The following is a 17611-nucleotide window of genomic DNA, read 5'->3' as shown; positions in this document are numbered from 1 at the left end:
TGATTCAAGAATGTTTAGCTATTTCTACTAAGAAAACCAGACAAAAATACTAAAAAAAATAAAAATATTGATATTGACATTGGTGACAAGAATTGTGGAAATTCTATGGTATCAAAAATGTATAACATAAGAACATTTAAAAGCAAAAATAACTATATCAGGAAATAAAATTTTGGTCTCTTCACCCACCCGTACTACCTACCCCAAACTTTTGAATGGTAAAAGGTATCATTTGAGACGATTTTTAGTATAACATTTATGATTTGTTTGGATCTTGAAAACCTCAGTTCACATTCGATTTCTTTTTATGGATATTCCTGGATATTCTGCAACACTTCTCCTTTTGGTGTCCTAGTGACACCAGCATATGGGTTTGGAATGCCATTTACTTTTATAATACAGTTTTATCATGAAAATAATGTTTATTTTACTCTTTGCCAATTAAAAGCCATTCCTTTAAAAACCATTGTTAGATGTGTTGTCTGTAGCACATGGCAGGTGCTGCAAAAAACAAAAGTGCAAATAAATCCAGAAAGTCTTGGCAGAGTCTGTTTGAATAGCAGGTGTGTTTGTGTGTGTTTGAATGCAAGGTGGAGCTGCAGTTTCAGCTGAATAGGCTTCCTCTGTGTGAGATGCACTACGCTCTGGATCGCATCCGCGATAATGGGATCCTGTTTCCAGATGCCAGCCTCACTCCCACAATCCCCTGGAGTCCCAATAGGTACGAGCACATGCAAAGAACCAAACGAGTGAATTTTACTCACACACACACAACCCTAGAGATTTTCTTGCACTAGTTCCTCATCCAACAAAGCTTCACAAGTACCAGGACATGAATAATATCTGCTTGTCCAGCAGCACTGGTTCACTCACAGACGTCTCTGTTTGTGTGAGTGGCAGCTGTGTTGCCAGTGTGTAAGTTCTTCTTCCTCCATGCCACAGGCAGTGGGATGAGCAGCTGGATCCCCGTCTGAATGCCAAGCAGAAGGAGGCTATTCTGGCCATCACCACCCCCCTCTCCATCAACCTCCCGCCGGTGCTCATCATCGGACCCTACGGCACAGGCAAGACCTTCACGCTGGCCCAGGCTGTCAAACACATCCTCAAGCAGCCTGAAACACGGTAAGCAGGGTCAGCCTTAAAATAATTTAATGCAGAAAATCAATTCCACTCATTTTGAAAAACAAAACAAGAAAGGCATTTTCAGTAGTGTTCATTTTGTTATCAAAAACTGATGAAAAGTACTTTTTATTTATTGTATGACTAACACAAGAGGAAGAAAAGATGAGGGTCATCATTATGCAGTAACTGTGACTAGTGGTCGACCGATATACAGGTGCTGGTCATATAATTAGAATATCATCAAAAAGTTTATTTCACTAATTCCATTCAAAAAGTGAAACTTCTATATTATTTTCATTCATTACACACAGACTGATATATTTCAAATGTTTATATCTTTTAATTTTGATGATTATAACTGATCCCAAATCCCAAATTCAGTATCTCAGAAAATTATGAATATTGTGAAAAGGTTCAATATTGAAGACACCTGGTGCCACAGTCTAATCAGCTAATTAACTCAAAACACCTGCAAAGACCTTTAAATGATCTCTCAGTCTAGTTCTGTAGGCTACACAATCATGGGGAAAACTGCTGACAGTTGTCCAAAAGATGACCATTGACACCTTGCACAAGGAGGGTAAGACACAAAAGGTCATTGCAAAAGAGGCTGGCTGTTCACAGAGCTCTGTGTCCAAGCACATTAATAGAGAGGCGAAGGGAAGGAAAAGATGTGATAGAAAAAAGTGTAGAATCAATAGGGATAACTGCAGCCCAGAGAGGATTGTGAAACAAAACCCATTCAAAAATGTGGGGGAGATTCACAAAGAGTGGACTGCAGCTGGAGTCAGTGCTTCAAGAATCACTACACACAGATGTATGCAAGACATGGGTTTCAGCTGTCGCATTCCTTGTGTCAAGACACTCCTGAACAACAGACAGCATCAGAAGTGTCTGAAGAGAAAAAGGACTGGACTGCTGCTGAGTGGTCCACAGATATGTTCTCTGATGAAAGTAAATATGCATTTCCTTTGGAAATCAGGGTCCTAGAGTCTGAAAGTAGAGATGAGAGACACACAATCCACGTTGCTTGAGGTCCAGTGTAAAGTTTCCACAGTCAGTGATGGTTTGGGGTGTCATGTCATCTGCTGGTGTTGGTCCACTGTGTTTTCTGAGGTCCAAGGTCAACGCAGCCGTATACCAGGAAGTTTTAGATCACTTCATGCTTCCTGCTGCTGACCAACTTTATGGAGATGCAGATTTCATTTTCCAACAGGACTTGACCCCTGCACACAGTGTCAAAGCTACCAGTACCTGGTTTAAGGACCCTGGTATCCCTGTTCTTAATTGGCCAGCAAACTCGCCTGATCTTAACCACATAGAAAATCTATGGGATATTGTGAAGAGGAAGATGCGATATGCCAGACCCAAGAATGCAGAAGAGCTGAAGGCCACTATCAGAGAAATCTGGGCTCTCATAACACCTGAGCAGTGCCACAGACTTATCGACTCCAAGCCATGCAACATTGCTGCAGTAATTCAGGCAAAAGGAGCCCAAACTAAGAATTGAGTGCTGTACATGCTCATACTTTTAATGTTTTTAATTTTGATAATGAGTAAAATATTTGTGATTATTTGTTTAAACGTTGTGCAGCTTGACTAAAATATGAGTGTGTTCATTGATTAAATCTAGACAGAAATCCCAAGACATTGTCAACTAAACCTTGACTAGATAAAAATAAAATGTTAAAAACTAATAGGACTAAGATTTGACATCGGACTAAGACCAAATGTAAAAAAACAAAACAATATTGACACAAATTTTCAGTAATGCACTTACAATGGAAGTCTATAGGGCAAGACATTACCCAATGATAAACATTAAAATACTCACATTTTCAAAGCTAAAGCCACAAGACTAAAACGTTATATTTGTTAACATGAAACCAATATGAAAGAACTAAACCTTGTTTGGAAAGTTCTAGCTATAAACCCTTCAGAATGTCTTGCCCCATAGACTTACAATGCAAGAGTGTGTGTGTTGTGTGACGAATCGAAATTTCCTGTGGTGAAAACAGCATTGCACAGATGTTGTCAATGGAGCTTAAGCTGTATCGATTCCAAAACCTTCCTTGCTAATCTTGAGGAATAGTCTTGAAGAACAGGGGAATTTAACTTAAGACATTTGTTGTTGTTTTTCCCCCCTGATTTAAGCAGCTTTTTCTTAACAAGTGCTAATGATGGTTGCTTTCTCTTTGTTTCAGGGTTCTGATCTGTACACATTCAAACAGTGCAGCAGATCTGTATATCAAAGATTACCTTCATCCATATGTGGAGGCAGGCAATCCACACGCACGACCTCTCAGGTAACACTCGCAGCATCTGGAGCGCCGCATGCTTGTCATGACACCAACTTTCTGTATAAACACCACATACATAATAATTAATAAAAATGAGTTTCAATGGCTGAAATGTCTTCCTACTCTTTCTGAAGATGCATGTTTTTTTCATAGTAGCCACACTTCAGTATTTCAAGCACGGTTAGTTTGACTATGGCACAATACTATGAAAGTCACTTAAACAAACTATTATAAATATTTTCGCTATTTGCGATTTATTGTAGTGTTGACTTTAGTTTTGACAAGTATTGACTAACTCAATGGGGTTGGGGGTTGTTGAGCAGTAGCTCATTATCATTTAAAGTGAACCGAGCTGTTTTTGGCAAGGTAAAAATTGTTTTGTTTTACACGACCATTGAGAAATCTTCACCGAAGTATGTTATATAGACTTTTCATGAAGACCCTAATGAATCATACCAACAAATGGCCAACTGATGTCGCCTTTAAAACGCATGATTTCACCGTGATTTACAAAAATACATATAAATTGATTATCATGTCTGAGTATCTGAGGTACCAGCTGTGAAGGCACAGGCGGGCGCTTTTGATTTGAGAGCATTTGATTGGTCAGTAACTTGATGATAGGATGAAGTAAGATGTGACATCGAATAAAATAGTTTGGCCATTTTGAGGGAAATTACGAGCTGCAAGCTTGTGAGATGAAAAATGTGTCACTGTTTTGGAGCACACTGCCTTATCGATAACCTGAAAACTAACATCTTGATACTAACACCTAAAAAACGTTCATTTTGATTTCATGGGTACTAGCTAAAGAACAGAGTAGCTTGATGATTTTCGTAATGTTGACTGCACAAGTTACATGGCGATGAAAGATTTGAAAACTGGACATTGTGCAAGGGAATTTGTTATGCAATTTTGATGCTGTTAGTCATCCAGAATATTTTAAAATCATGTTCTTTCTCATAGTTCAAGGTCACACTGGCACTCCACCCACACTAGTCTGTTCATCTGTTGTCTCTCTTTTGCTATCTTAAAATTTAGCTTGTACAGACAACATATGAATTTCTTGATAACCCTGGTCTTATTACGCACTAGTTCATGCTCGTCTAATAAAAATGTTTGGTTTTATAACTCTGTAATCAACCTTTTTGATGCATCAAAGTTTTGGTTGAGTTTGAGATCTCAAATTTCAATAAAAATATTTGTATTTCAACAAAACGTCGGGGAGTAAATCTGTTTTTTGAGTGAACGATGCCGTTAACGTTGTGTTTCTGTGTTTGCGCAGGGTTTACTTCAGGAACCGCTGGGTGAAGACGGTGCACCCGCTGGTGCAGCAGTACTGCCTGATCTCCGGAGCGTACTACACCTTCCAGATGCCCACGCGACAGGATGTAGAGCGCCACCGTGTGGTCGTGGTCACGCTCAGCACGTCTCAGTACCTCTGCCAGCTTGACCTGGAGCCTGGTCAGCAATCACACACACACACACACACAGCATGCAGAACTCACCGTTCCTCACTTTCATCCCTCACACACTCCTGGCATGCTAAAGACATCGCTTGCAGCTAGTTTTCATATCTGCACACATCTGATTAAAACAGAAAGACATAACAGAAGCGCGGCACAGCTGGACGTGGCCACATTAAACCCATCCTACAGGGGCAGTGCAGCGGGGGCCGCAACAGTTTATTAGGAAAGGCTAATTTCCTCCTATGTCTCTGCGCACAGGATCATCTGTTGCTAAGAGACCCGGCTCGCCTGTCTAACACACTCAGCATTAATAACACCCAGCACTGTCCTCTTTTCTTTTTTTCATTTGTCTTCCCTCTTTTTCTTATCTGTTCATTTAAAGTCATTATTACTGATTTCTGGCATCGCGCTAATGTGTTTGGAGGGGTGAAAGTTTATTCCCTCCAGTGACACAAACATTTTGGGTTTGTGTATCTTATAGTCCGAATAATAGGCTTATTGATATATATCTGACTTAATAGGACGGTTGATTTCAGAGAAACGCCATTTCAGCCAAACAGCCGATGGGGCCAATTAGATCCAGAATGTCATACTCAAGAACTAAAACACAAAGCACAATAAATCTAGATTGAGATAATGAAGGCATGTTTACTACATTGTTTATCACTAAATTAATTTTTAAAAGTATTTAATCATACAAAATATAATGAGCAGCATCATATTTAACTACAGTATTTTTTTTAAACATTGTTGGAATGGAAAATAGATTTTTGCGAACAAACTTTTTTTTGTGTTTTGAGTGATGCGAAATAAATATATATATATATATATATATATATATATATATATATATATATATATATAAAATAACCTTATCTGTAGGGCAAATAAAGTGCAAGAAATGAATATTTTTATTCAGCTGGGATGTGTTAAATTGATCATAGCTTGAACTGACGGATATTTGTTATTACCAGATCTTTATATTTTAAATAAATGCTGTTTGCTGTGAACATTATATCAATTAATCCTGAAAAAAAAAAAAAAAATTCAAATTAATGGTTTTAACAAGCATATGAGAGCAGCACAACACTGATTATTGTGCGGCAAGTCAGCATATTAGGATTATGATTTCTTAAGGTTCATGTGACACTGTCGCTTGCCGTAATGATGCTGAAAATTCAGTTTTGATCCCAGGATTAAATTACATTTTTGCAATATTTTCAAATAGAATAATTATTTTTATTTGCAGTACTATTTCACATTTTTTATTAAATAAATACACCCTTGCTGATCATGAGACTCTTTCAAACACATTAATCGTGCAAACTCCAAACTTTCAAATGGTAGTGTATTAAATGAATCAGATTTTTTTTTTTATTAAGAAACATTGACCAAAATATTGTTCTTCTGGTTGATTTTATATTGGCATTTCAGTCATTTCAATGCACTGAAGCAAAGTTTGTCTTTATGGTCAATGAAGTTGCTGGAATCTGTATTACCAAATAAAAAAACAAAAACAAGGAATATACTACAATCATGAAATGCATCCCCCAGCTGCTTTGTTCTGTGTTGGATGACACATCCACAGTTATCTGTCGATCACACACCTGCACTAAAAACCATACACCTCTTCCCTTGAGATGGTGCCTGCAGAACCTCCTCTGTGGCATCTAATGCTAGATCCTTTTGTGTTAATGGCTGCTGTGTGTGTGTTTGTGTGTGTAATAATCTATTATTGATGCCTTCTCCTGTGAAGCTCCATGTAATGAATATTTTATTCCCATGTGTGTGTTTCCAAAGGGATCTTTACACACATCCTGTTGGACGAGGCAGCCCAAGCTATGGAGTGCGAGACCATCATGCCATTGGCTTTGGCCACTAAGAGCACCCGAGTCGTTCTGGCAGGAGACCATATGCAGGTACCATATGCAGAGTGATGACATCGGCAACATTGCAAAACACCATTCAGGTCTTCAGGTTATTCAGAAGCAGAATTTAAGATTTAAGGCTTTTTTTAAGTCAACATGAAGTCAAACTTGGTCTTAGTTGCTTCAGTAATGCATCACATTTAAATGGTCACTTAGTTTCATGAATCGAAATGAGTTTTCATTAATAAAAACTTTTTTTGATTTAATTTTCAACAGAATTCAGAAAAAATAAAACTGAATTTGGGGGGAAAAAATTTATTAAAAAACCTTTTAATGAATTAAGCGGTTTCAAATAATTTAAGTTAGTTTCATGATTTCAATTAATAAGACAATTTTTGATTTACTAAAAATGTCATTTAAGTTATAAACGTAATGCAGCAAAATTTAAACGGAGGGAAAAACTGAATTTGGGAAAAACAAAAAATTTCATAGGGCCTTTCCTTCAACCAAAATTCAACCAAAATTGAATTAAAAAATTTTAAACCTGAAAAACTAAATTAGGGAAAAATAAAATAGATTTTCTATATATGGGCTCTAAAAATGTCATTAAAAATGTAACGTTGTTAAATCGTATATGTTTCATGGTTTGAATTAAGTAAACGTGTTTTAAGTAAACGTGTTCTAACCACTGAAAATGGAAAAATATTAGAATCCAGGAAAAATTGGGAAAAATAACTGATTTCAAAGGGCCGCACATTTGCTCAACAGGTCATGTAAATGTATAAAATTGACTTATTTGCTTGCAAGTAAGTATTGATGAATATTTTAGTTTACTAAACTAAAGCTTTAAATATATTATCTACAAAAACCTGACCTAGATTAAGATTTTCTGCTGATTATCGGCGGATCAGAACTGGGCCCCTGACAGATGACTGTGGACTGAGCTCAACCCAGAGATGCTTGATCAGGGCAACAGGCTCTCCACGCTGTCACATCCCGTCTCTTCTCACTGTCCTCACTCTGCAGACTGTGTCACGTCAGTGTCTGACTCGTGAAGAACCGCCTCAGCCCGAGTGGAACCAATGGCCCTCTAATTAAATGCTCTTTTGATAGAAACCTCATCACCCACCCTCACTTCCTGCTGCATTAATAATTCATCTCACACTCCACCTTGTGCTGCCTCATGTCAAGGAGGGCCTCAGATCTGTTCATTAGGAATACAGTCATTTCTTTAGTCGTTGTTGACCAGTGTGGGTTTCCAGTGGATATGCTAATATCTAGAGACTGCAGAAAAGATGAACACAAAATAGAAAAAAAACTGATATGAATGTTTTTTTTTTTCTTTAAACAAATGATTTGCTAAAAAATTGACAAAAATCAAACTACTAAACTGCAAAAGCAGAGAAATCTGTTCTCTAAAGCGGTATTGTTACAGTTAACGATATCTATTAATTCATTTGCGGCTAATTGCAATAAACATGAAACAACCATATAATAAATAATAAATAATACATCATTAAAACATAAAGTATAATATACAATTAAAAACATTATTTTTAAGAAAACAAATAAAAATTAAACCAAAGAAAAACGTAACCCTAAATGAAAATTTTGCTTCTGTAACTTATTGAACGAAGTACTAAAACTGAAATTGTAAACTAATGAAAGAGACAGCAGATAACAAAATTACTAAAACTTCAAACTAAATTTAAATTAAACTGAAATAAAAATAATCATAACAAATGTTTTTAACTAATAAAAAAGGACAAAATCACATTAAAATTATTAAAACTAAAATTTAAATGTCAACTGAATTTTACAATTATAAAAATAAAAATAATCATAGAAATTATAAACTCAAATTTAAACTTTAATTAATTCAAGCCATGTCAAAATATGAAAATAAAAGCTAAATAAAAAGGACTAAAGCACTTAAAATGCCACACGTAAAAAAAACTAAACAAATGTAAATATAAGCTAATTTCGGTACATTAATAAATACTAGAATAGTATACAATTAATACAAAAAAATAACACTACTTGAAATGTAAGGCCATTTAAATTCATCATTGCTCTAGTTCAAGCCTTTTATTGACGCCAATCATGTAAAAATGCTAAACATTAGCCCACAAGTCAGTCAACGACTAGGTTCAAGAAATACTTCAAAAATGAAAATCAAGACTGGCTTGAAGTTAGCGAACCCAAAGGCCGTTGGTTTTGTGCCAAATATAAGGCATCTGAGCGTGACTCTGAGCTTTCTTGTCTTCCAGCTCAGTCCGTTTGTGTACAGTGAGTTTGCGCGGGAGAGGAATCTGCACGTGTCTCTGCTGGACCGGCTGTACGAGCATTACCCATCTGAGTACCCCTGCAGGATCCTGCTGTGCGAAAACTACCGCTCCCATGAGGCAATCATCAAGTAGGTGTGAACTTTTTCACACCACTCTTCCTGAGGAGAGACAGACATGCAAACACACAAAGCATTAGGGCTGCGTTGCTGCAGACATAATTATGCACGTGTCTGCCAGCAGATTCTCCAGTCTCTCACAAACACGTCTTTGTCTCTTTCTTTCTGTCTGCTTCTCTCTCTTGTTTCTGCTTCGGTCTTTCTCCATTTAACTTTCGGGTTGGTTTATATGTAGATATATTTAAGACCTAAATCAGATGTTCTCAACTACGACCATTTAACCACAAAAAGCACACTAAATGCAAATAATTAAAAGCTACCAACCGTAATTAGGGGAGTAAAATAAGTAGACTCATTAACTAAAAATGAAGAAAATGCTTTCCATTTTTGGTTGTTGCCCGAGGCTGTACATTTGATTAAACAATGTTTTTCTGCACATTCATCTGTTACTGTGCAAATGCCAACATAGACGGATTCTTGTGTGGAGGAATATTCAGGGCAATTTTCCAAAGGAATTGCAAATTGTATTTATTTTTATTAAATTTTTATATTGATTGTTTGATTTTGAAAACACAGGAGTTAGGCTATGCTAATTTATTAACGTTAACGATTAAAAATAAGAACGATGCATATTACTATCGTTGTAAATGAGAACCTGTGATCAGTCAAGCAGCAGTAATAACGTAACAATAACCGATAACAATTTCAAACAAAATGATCATATCTATTCTAGCATTTAACATTTACAAGTTTAATTAAATGTCAATAATTTCCCATCAGTATTTCTATACTGTCACCTGTTTGCAAAGTTGTGTAACTTGGAGAACATCTCGTATGTCGCGATCACCGCAAAAATAGTTGCAAATTGCAAAATTTGCAGTTGCATTTAGATCGTCACAGTTTATGCATCCACATATGGGAAACACAATTGAAAATACAATAGGAATGGTGAAAAAAATGGATGAATATTCTTCCATATTCCCCTCATCCTTAAACAATGAATGAAGTTACTTTAAACGATATGACCCAGAATTCATTACATTTGTTCAGCTGGTGGTACCAGATTAATACCAAGATACATAAAACCAGAAATAGTATATTATCCTCTTTTTTTTTTTTACAGGTTGGAGCATAGCATATTAAATTTCTTGATGTTGCGTTACTGTCTACAACTAATCTGTGTTTTATCTATAGATTGTAAAATTGGTTGCCGGTGATATTTCCCTTTAAATGGTATATGTCTTTTGTTCTTTTTGATGTTTTATTATCATATCCGGCTGGGTATTGTAATAAACATGACCGATCTAAAGGAGTGTGTCCTAGTTTAATTTCCTTTGTGAAATTAAGATTGACATTTATTTATGTTAGAATTTTCATTAAAGTGTCAAATACCTGGCAACATCCCTTCTCTGATAGGAAAGTGATTAAAATACCCAACATATAATAATAAAATACAATGAAATCTGAAAGTCCACTAGTGAAAATGAAAAATGGGATGATCTTTGCTTTAATGACAGCAGCACTCGAGCTTCATAAACTCTTGACAAAATCACATTTTGTCAAACCTGATGATCATGCGCTCCAACTACATTTGACAGAATTTTGAGCTTCAATTAAAACGTGCTTATTTGATTTAATTACCTAGAAATAGTGCAGAATAATATTTCAATAATGCTTTATATATGGTATATATGCTTTATTTGGTCATATAAGTTATTGGTAATTAATGAATTACATTTGTTATGGTATGTCTTTTTTTTTTTTTTTTAGCGTTTGTTAATAAAAAATACATGGTCACACTTTATTTTTAGGGTCCATTTCTCACTATTAACAAACCATAAACTATTACTTTTTCCTCAATGAACTCCTAGGTTGCTTTTTATTAATCGTTTGTAAGGAAGTTAAGTGTAGGTATTGGTAGGATTAGAGATGTAGTATGCTTTATAATTATATTTAAGTGCTAATAAACAGCCTAATAATAGGCATCCTAATAAGCAACCAGTTAATGGTCAGAATTGGATCCGGAATGAAGTGTTACCAAATACATCTGTTCATTATTAGATAATGTTAGCTCAGGTCCATTAAATAATATTTACAGATAAAACTTTATATTTTTTGTAGTGTACTGGTAAATATTGAAATGTACACTTTTTACAATTTAAGATTTTTGTAATCAAAAAATCCAAAAACTTCTTGCACAGTGTGATATATTTATTTCAGTTGTGTACTTAACATTATCCCGAAAGTTAGAAATTTGTAAATCCAGGAGAAATTCCAATTTTTAATAATGGCTCCTCCCTGGTCTTTGTCACCCATCAATGAGGTAATTTCCACACTATCCTCAGTTTCCGCTTGTAGAAACTGGCAACACACGGACAAAAATGCTGCAGTACAGTTAAACTAAATCCATTACAGCTATTGTGAATAAAATAACAATGAAATAAAGTGTTGACCGCAGCAATAAATTTAGATCTGCTGTGCTCAACGCATGATTTTTTTTACGTGTTTTTACATGGTGCACATTCTAACCAATCACACACAAGTCCAGTGAGCTTATGAATGCAATGGCCAATCAGAGGTGTTCAGATTCGCTGACTGAATTCAGCTCTTACGCAAATACTCTCATCATAATAACAAAGTGCAGATGTACGTATGATGTAAGAACGAGATTCATTCATAAAACCGTGTATAGACAGCCATCCTGATTATAACGGGAGTTTTTTGAGTGCTTAAACTCGCGCTAAACTGAAGTCAGTGATACTGTTCTTAGACAATGTAAATGTTTTTTGTTTGCTTTCTCTGTATAATTTATTCGCTGTTTGAATAACTGGGAAAGTACAGGTAATAAATTTTTTTTCATTAATTTCCTCATCTTTGAACATCCTCCTTCACAGCGTCATCAAGCTTTGCCTTTTTGAAAATGCAACCTCTAGCAGCAAAAACGTACATATTGTGCCTTTTAAGATTAATAAATGCTATTTTAGTTGATGTTAACTAATGTAGTGGTTTAGGGTTAACAAATGGCACCGTACTGTATAGTATGATTAATATTCCTCATTTATTTTGCATATTTTTGTATTGGATTAACTAGCCCTAAGCTGTTATTTCTCTGTTTATATAGATACCAAATGACAGATTTTCAATGTGGACCCAGACTTTGAACCCCGGTGTATATTCTTAAATTACTTTATGTAAATCTATCTGAACATGAAACATAATCCCCCTGGGAGCAGTTTCAATCCAAGTTTTAAATGTAGATTATTTTCCAGGGACTGACAAGGCACTGCATGCAAAAATTGAGGCTTATAGCCACAAACACAGATGGTACAGTTGATGCCAACAGTAACACATTTGCTGTAAATCCCTGTTTGGACTCCCAGTCATGTGTTATGAGATTGAAATCTGACAAAACAGAAGAAAGATGGCAGCCAAAGACACCTCCCTGAGCTGCGGGAGCCATGCTGACACCTTTGTTAATTGAGTGCAATTCTGTTTTGGATGCGTTCAATCACTTGCTGAATCATTTGCCCCTCCAAATATCCAACGCTTTCAACCCGAGAAGTCAGAGGAATGACTAAACCGTCCTTGATTGGAGAGCTTTGTCAAATTGTTAATTAAAATGGACATGAGTGTCTTCAACAGAAATTTACATGATGTCGGATTTTATTGAATCATTTTGCATGCAATCTACATAATTAGTGCTGTGCAACATTTGAGTGAGTAATACTGAATTCCACTAATGCAGAATGTGTTAAAATATATCTGCCGAAGCTGTTAATAAACCCATTGCAATGATGAATACATTCGACAACATCTGAAATCTCATACTGTTTAGATTTGAATATTTAGGAAGTGCTAACCGTGTGTTCTGGCTGACCACAGATATACGTCTGAGCTCTTCTACGAGGGCAAACTGATGGCCAGCGGGAAGCAGCCGCCCCATAAAGACTTCTACCCTCTGACCTTCTTCACTGCCCGTGGAGAAGATGTGCAAGAGAAGAACAGCACGGCTTACTACAACAACGCTGAGGTAACCCCAAAATTAACAAGAAATTATGCTTTTGTTGTTGTTTTCCCTTCCGATCCAATATATATATTCATGCTGGAATTGGTGTAAACAGACCTTACTTCTGACTGAATGTGTATATGAATGTTTTGGAGCATTCTCATTGAGAATCCGTTGGGAATGCACTGTTGACCCTCTGCAGGTGTTTGAGATAGTTGAGCGGGTGGAGGAGATGAGGAAGAAGTGGCCTGTGGCCTGGGGGAAGCTGGACGAAGGAAGTATCGGTGTGGTCTCGCCCTACGCCGACCAGGTCTTCAGAATCAGAGCCGAACTCCGCAAAAAGAGGATGCCTGAAGTCAGCGTGGAGAGAGTGCTCAATGTCCAGGGTGAGTGAAAGATGCCAGATCTACAGTGTGTTTTAATATGTACAAATTGCTCTAGTTGTGTAGTTTCTTGGGGAAAATTGTGTTGTCATGCAAGTTGTGGATTCTGGACACTGGTGGTGGCAGCAGTACACAATAAAGCACCATATAAATGTTTCATTCATTCATCAATTCATTCAATTGTAGGACATTTAGATGTTTAAAATGAGCTACTTTCCATGCTAGGTTAAAGGAGTAGTTGAAAATGTACTCATTCTGAGGCCATTCGAGATTATTTTGTTTCTTCATGGGAACAGATATGGAGAAATTGAGCATTAAATTAGTGAATTACATGCAGTGAATGGGTGCCATCAAAATAAAAGTTCAAAAAGCTGATAAAAGCATCCCGATAATCCATAAGTAATCCATGATTCCACTACATCAATTAACATTTTGAAGTCAAAAGTTCATTCAAGATTTTTGTTTGGATTTGCTATACTTTGTCACTGAGGAGGTTTGTTCACAGATTTAGTTTCAGCAAATGGTATAGGTGACCTTGTAAAGGAACTGGCTCTATTAAATAGCAGTCAAATTTACTGTTGTTCGGCAAAATTTAGCAGACGAGTTCCAGTCATTTTAATAGACATCCATGTGATCCGAAATTTCTTGTGAAGATGAAAATGTTATTTTGCAAAGAGTTTAAAGAGATAGTTCACCCAAAAATGAATTTCTGTCATTAATTATTCACCCCCATGTCGTTCCAAACCCGTGAGACCTTCGTTCATCTTCGGAACACAAATTAAGATATTTGTAATGGGTTCCATGAGCTCTCTGACCCTCCCATAGACAGCAAGAATCCTAACACGATCAAGGCTCAGAAATGTAGCAAGGACATTGTTAAAATAATCCATGTGACATCAGTGGTTCAACCATAATTTTACGAGAATACTTTGTGCCCAAAGAAAACAAAAATAACAACTTTATTGAACAATTCATCTCCTCCGTGTCAACCTAAAGCTCCATTTTGGAGAGTATCACATACTTAAAAAAAAAAAAAAAAGAATGCACATTGATATGTTGTTTATGTTCAGATCAAAGTGTAAACAACGTATCTGCGTACATACATTATTTACATACGTGATGCTCTACAAAATGGCGCAATAGGGTGACTAGGTGGAAACAAATTGTTGAATAGTCGTTATTTCGGTTTCCCTTTAAGTTAGCTGTGCAGATTTGGTGCTTTGACCAGCAGAAAGCAGCTTGGTTTTAATGTGACTTTGGGGCAGAAAATTAATCCATTTAAGAGAAAATGTATGCATTATATATGCAATTTCCACATCAGGAATGTACCATTGCTGCCTTAAAATGCTGCCCCTAGAGGAAGATCACTAGGTTTGAGACCAGACCCCCAGTGTCAGCCCTGAAGGGTGGCAGAGAGAGCAAGTTTACCAGACAGCAATTTCTTCTGTCAGATGTGTGATTGGTGTCTGAGAAAATAGCTGGTGTCCTGCAGGTTTCATTTGAAAAGCCAGATTGGTTTGTGCATAATTGATGGCGTTTGGTTCAGCCCGTTGCGTTGAAATCAGCTTTTTAATGGATGAAGAAATTCCCGTAACTCGGCTGCTTGTTTGGCACAGAGATTCATTTTAAGTCATTATAACCTGATTCATGCTCATCTGGCTGCCAATCTGACCTGGGCACCAAAGAAGAGAAGTCACTGCTAGTTCTGCAGTTGTCATAAATCATAGGTTGTTACAAGAGATCTTCTCTTATTATAGTGACATTCATTTCCTCCGAAATACCTCGAGGGTCAACATGAAATCAGATTTGACCCTGCTTTCTCAAAGCATCATTACATAATTCAGCAGTATTAAAACAGAATGAAAGCTCAAGGATTTGATGCGTTTAGAGCTTGAGGGTTTGAACATTTAAAAGTGAAGGATTTAAGACATGAATGTTACAATTGTAACTTGTAGCATAAAATTATTACAATGATCAAATGTGGTTTATTTTACAGCATTGTTGCTGTCAATATATTGCAGTGTTGTTCACTTTTTAAGGCAGGAAGTTATGTTGATTTTGTATCGGATCAGTCATCAGCAATATGTTAATAACACGGATCTGCTCTTGTCCGTAGGTAAGCAGTTCCGCGTGCTGTTCTTGAGCACCGTTCGCACGCGTCACACCTGCAAACACAAGCAGACGGCCATCAAGAGGAAGGAGCAGCTGGTGGAGGACTCCACTGAAGACCTGGACTACGGCTTCCTGTCTAACTACAAGCTGCTGAACACCGCCATCACTCGAGCGCAGTCCCTGGTGGCCGTGGTGGGAGACCCCATCGCTCTCTGCTCAGTGGGACGCTGCAGGTAATCAGATGCTTTTTAAATAGCTTTAAAACTCACTCTGTTGGAGTTCAGGACTATTTGTGTTTATTTTTGAAAATGTGAACAATAAATGGGGGGGTTGTTTAAGCATTTCTGCAATAAAAGAAACAACTTGAACCATTGCGCTCTGAATGTTGTCGCGCTCGTTGACGTGAATAGGCCTGTCTGGATGTGTGCGGTGGGCAGACAGTGGCTCGTTGCTGTCTGGTTTTGGTGAGTACCTGTGTAGGCAGTGTCCCCACAGGAAGAGCTGTCCCTCTGTCTTCCCATCATGCACTTCACCGCTGTCAGTTCAGACCAACACACCTCATGCACGGATGCTTTAGACATTGCTTCTACAGAAGGGACATCAAATTGTTTGGCGCCTCTCTTCAGGGTTTGGTGTGAAGCTAATGCACTCGTTAACCATCACTACTGTGTGGGGAAAATCATGAAAAAAAACATTTCTGAAAATAATCAACAACAAATTTGATTATAAAGAAAACGGAACAAACTAATGCCATACCACCCTCCTCACCCTAGAGACCCAAGTAATGCCACAACAATGGACGGTCAACGCCACACACTTGCTCAACCTACGCTAGCAGGATAATAGAGAAGGACAAGCCAAATCTTATCAAAGTGATCCAATTTGTTTAACAAAGTTACAGATTTAGTTTTAAATGTCATAACTTTAGTTTCTTTCAGCCTCCATTAACAGATGGAAATTTAGTTTGTTTCCAAAAGCTCATAAGTTTTTTTGCAACAGTAAGGCTATAGGACAACAACTTTAATTGAATTTGTTTTGATTCTGATGCCAATTTAATATTGACTCATGGATTCAATCTGATGGTTCTGGCTTAAGAAAACCACATTTTTGTTAATTTGTTGAAAGGCTGCAAGTTATTTTGTCCCATTCTCAATGCTGACCAGTCTTTTGTCCAAAAAAAAAAGCATAGTGGGTGCGATGCTATAACCCACAGTAAACCATTTTTCAAACTATTTCATTTCACATTTATCTTGTTTGATTCACTCACTGAAATAAACATGTAACGTAATAGGTTGTAATAAAAATGTAGTCATTACCTTATGAACTCTTGTATGAGCATACTTTTTGTTAAACAAAAACAAAAAAGTAAGCAGTATATACGGTGCATTTTCCAACCATTGATTAAACAATCAGCCTTGGGTTTAAGAATCAGTGGTAACACTTTAGAATAGGGAACACACATTTACTACAAACTCCCGTAAATACAAATACATAAAGCAAGAAGCTGTGGTTTACAATAAATTTATAGCAGCTTAAACCCCATTTTCTGTTTCACTGTATAAATTCACTGTAAACCATGACTTCATGGGGCTTATTGCTTTTATAAAACAGTTATACCATACATGTAGCAAAGTTTCACAAAATAAAACCAAGCAAATAAAATGATATTAATAAAAGCATTATTCTTCCACCAAACGATGTAGTTCCTCAGAAACAGTTGTGGTTGCAACAAAGTGGTTGCCGAGCAACACAGAAGTAAACAAAGGTGTATGTTTGTAGAGTAAATTACAACAGCTTCGAACGTGGCTCAACCAATCAGTATCGAGGACTATCCATTTTATAACTATTTAATTTTGAATAGTAGGTGTGTAACGGTACATGTATTCGATACAGGTCTATCGCACCTGCGTCCATTTTTAACAAAAGAGAGAAAGAGATTCATAGCAT

General features: G+C 36.7%; 1 protein-coding gene across 1 annotated transcript in view; it reads left to right on the top strand.

Moving 5' to 3' along the window:
* helz (helicase with zinc finger) overlaps positions 1–17611 on the top strand; it is a 61038-nt gene that overhangs the window by 18076 nt on the left and 25351 nt on the right. Inside the window, exons 13-21 of the mRNA XM_052549957.1 lie at positions 591–721; positions 943–1122; positions 3327–3428; positions 4708–4886; positions 6692–6810; positions 9030–9175; positions 13046–13193; positions 13372–13555; positions 15669–15897. Of these exons, the coding sequence (XP_052405917.1) occupies positions 591–721; positions 943–1122; positions 3327–3428; positions 4708–4886; positions 6692–6810; positions 9030–9175; positions 13046–13193; positions 13372–13555; positions 15669–15897 (1418 nt within the window). The remainder of the gene's footprint in view (positions 1–590; positions 722–942; positions 1123–3326; positions 3429–4707; positions 4887–6691; positions 6811–9029; positions 9176–13045; positions 13194–13371; positions 13556–15668; positions 15898–17611) is intronic.

This window comes from Carassius gibelio, chromosome B3, assembly GCF_023724105.1.
Source record: "Carassius gibelio isolate Cgi1373 ecotype wild population from Czech Republic chromosome B3, carGib1.2-hapl.c, whole genome shotgun sequence".
Taxonomy (NCBI): domain Eukaryota; kingdom Metazoa; phylum Chordata; class Actinopteri; order Cypriniformes; family Cyprinidae; genus Carassius; species Carassius gibelio.
This window is presented reverse-complemented; position numbering and strand designations above follow the sequence as displayed.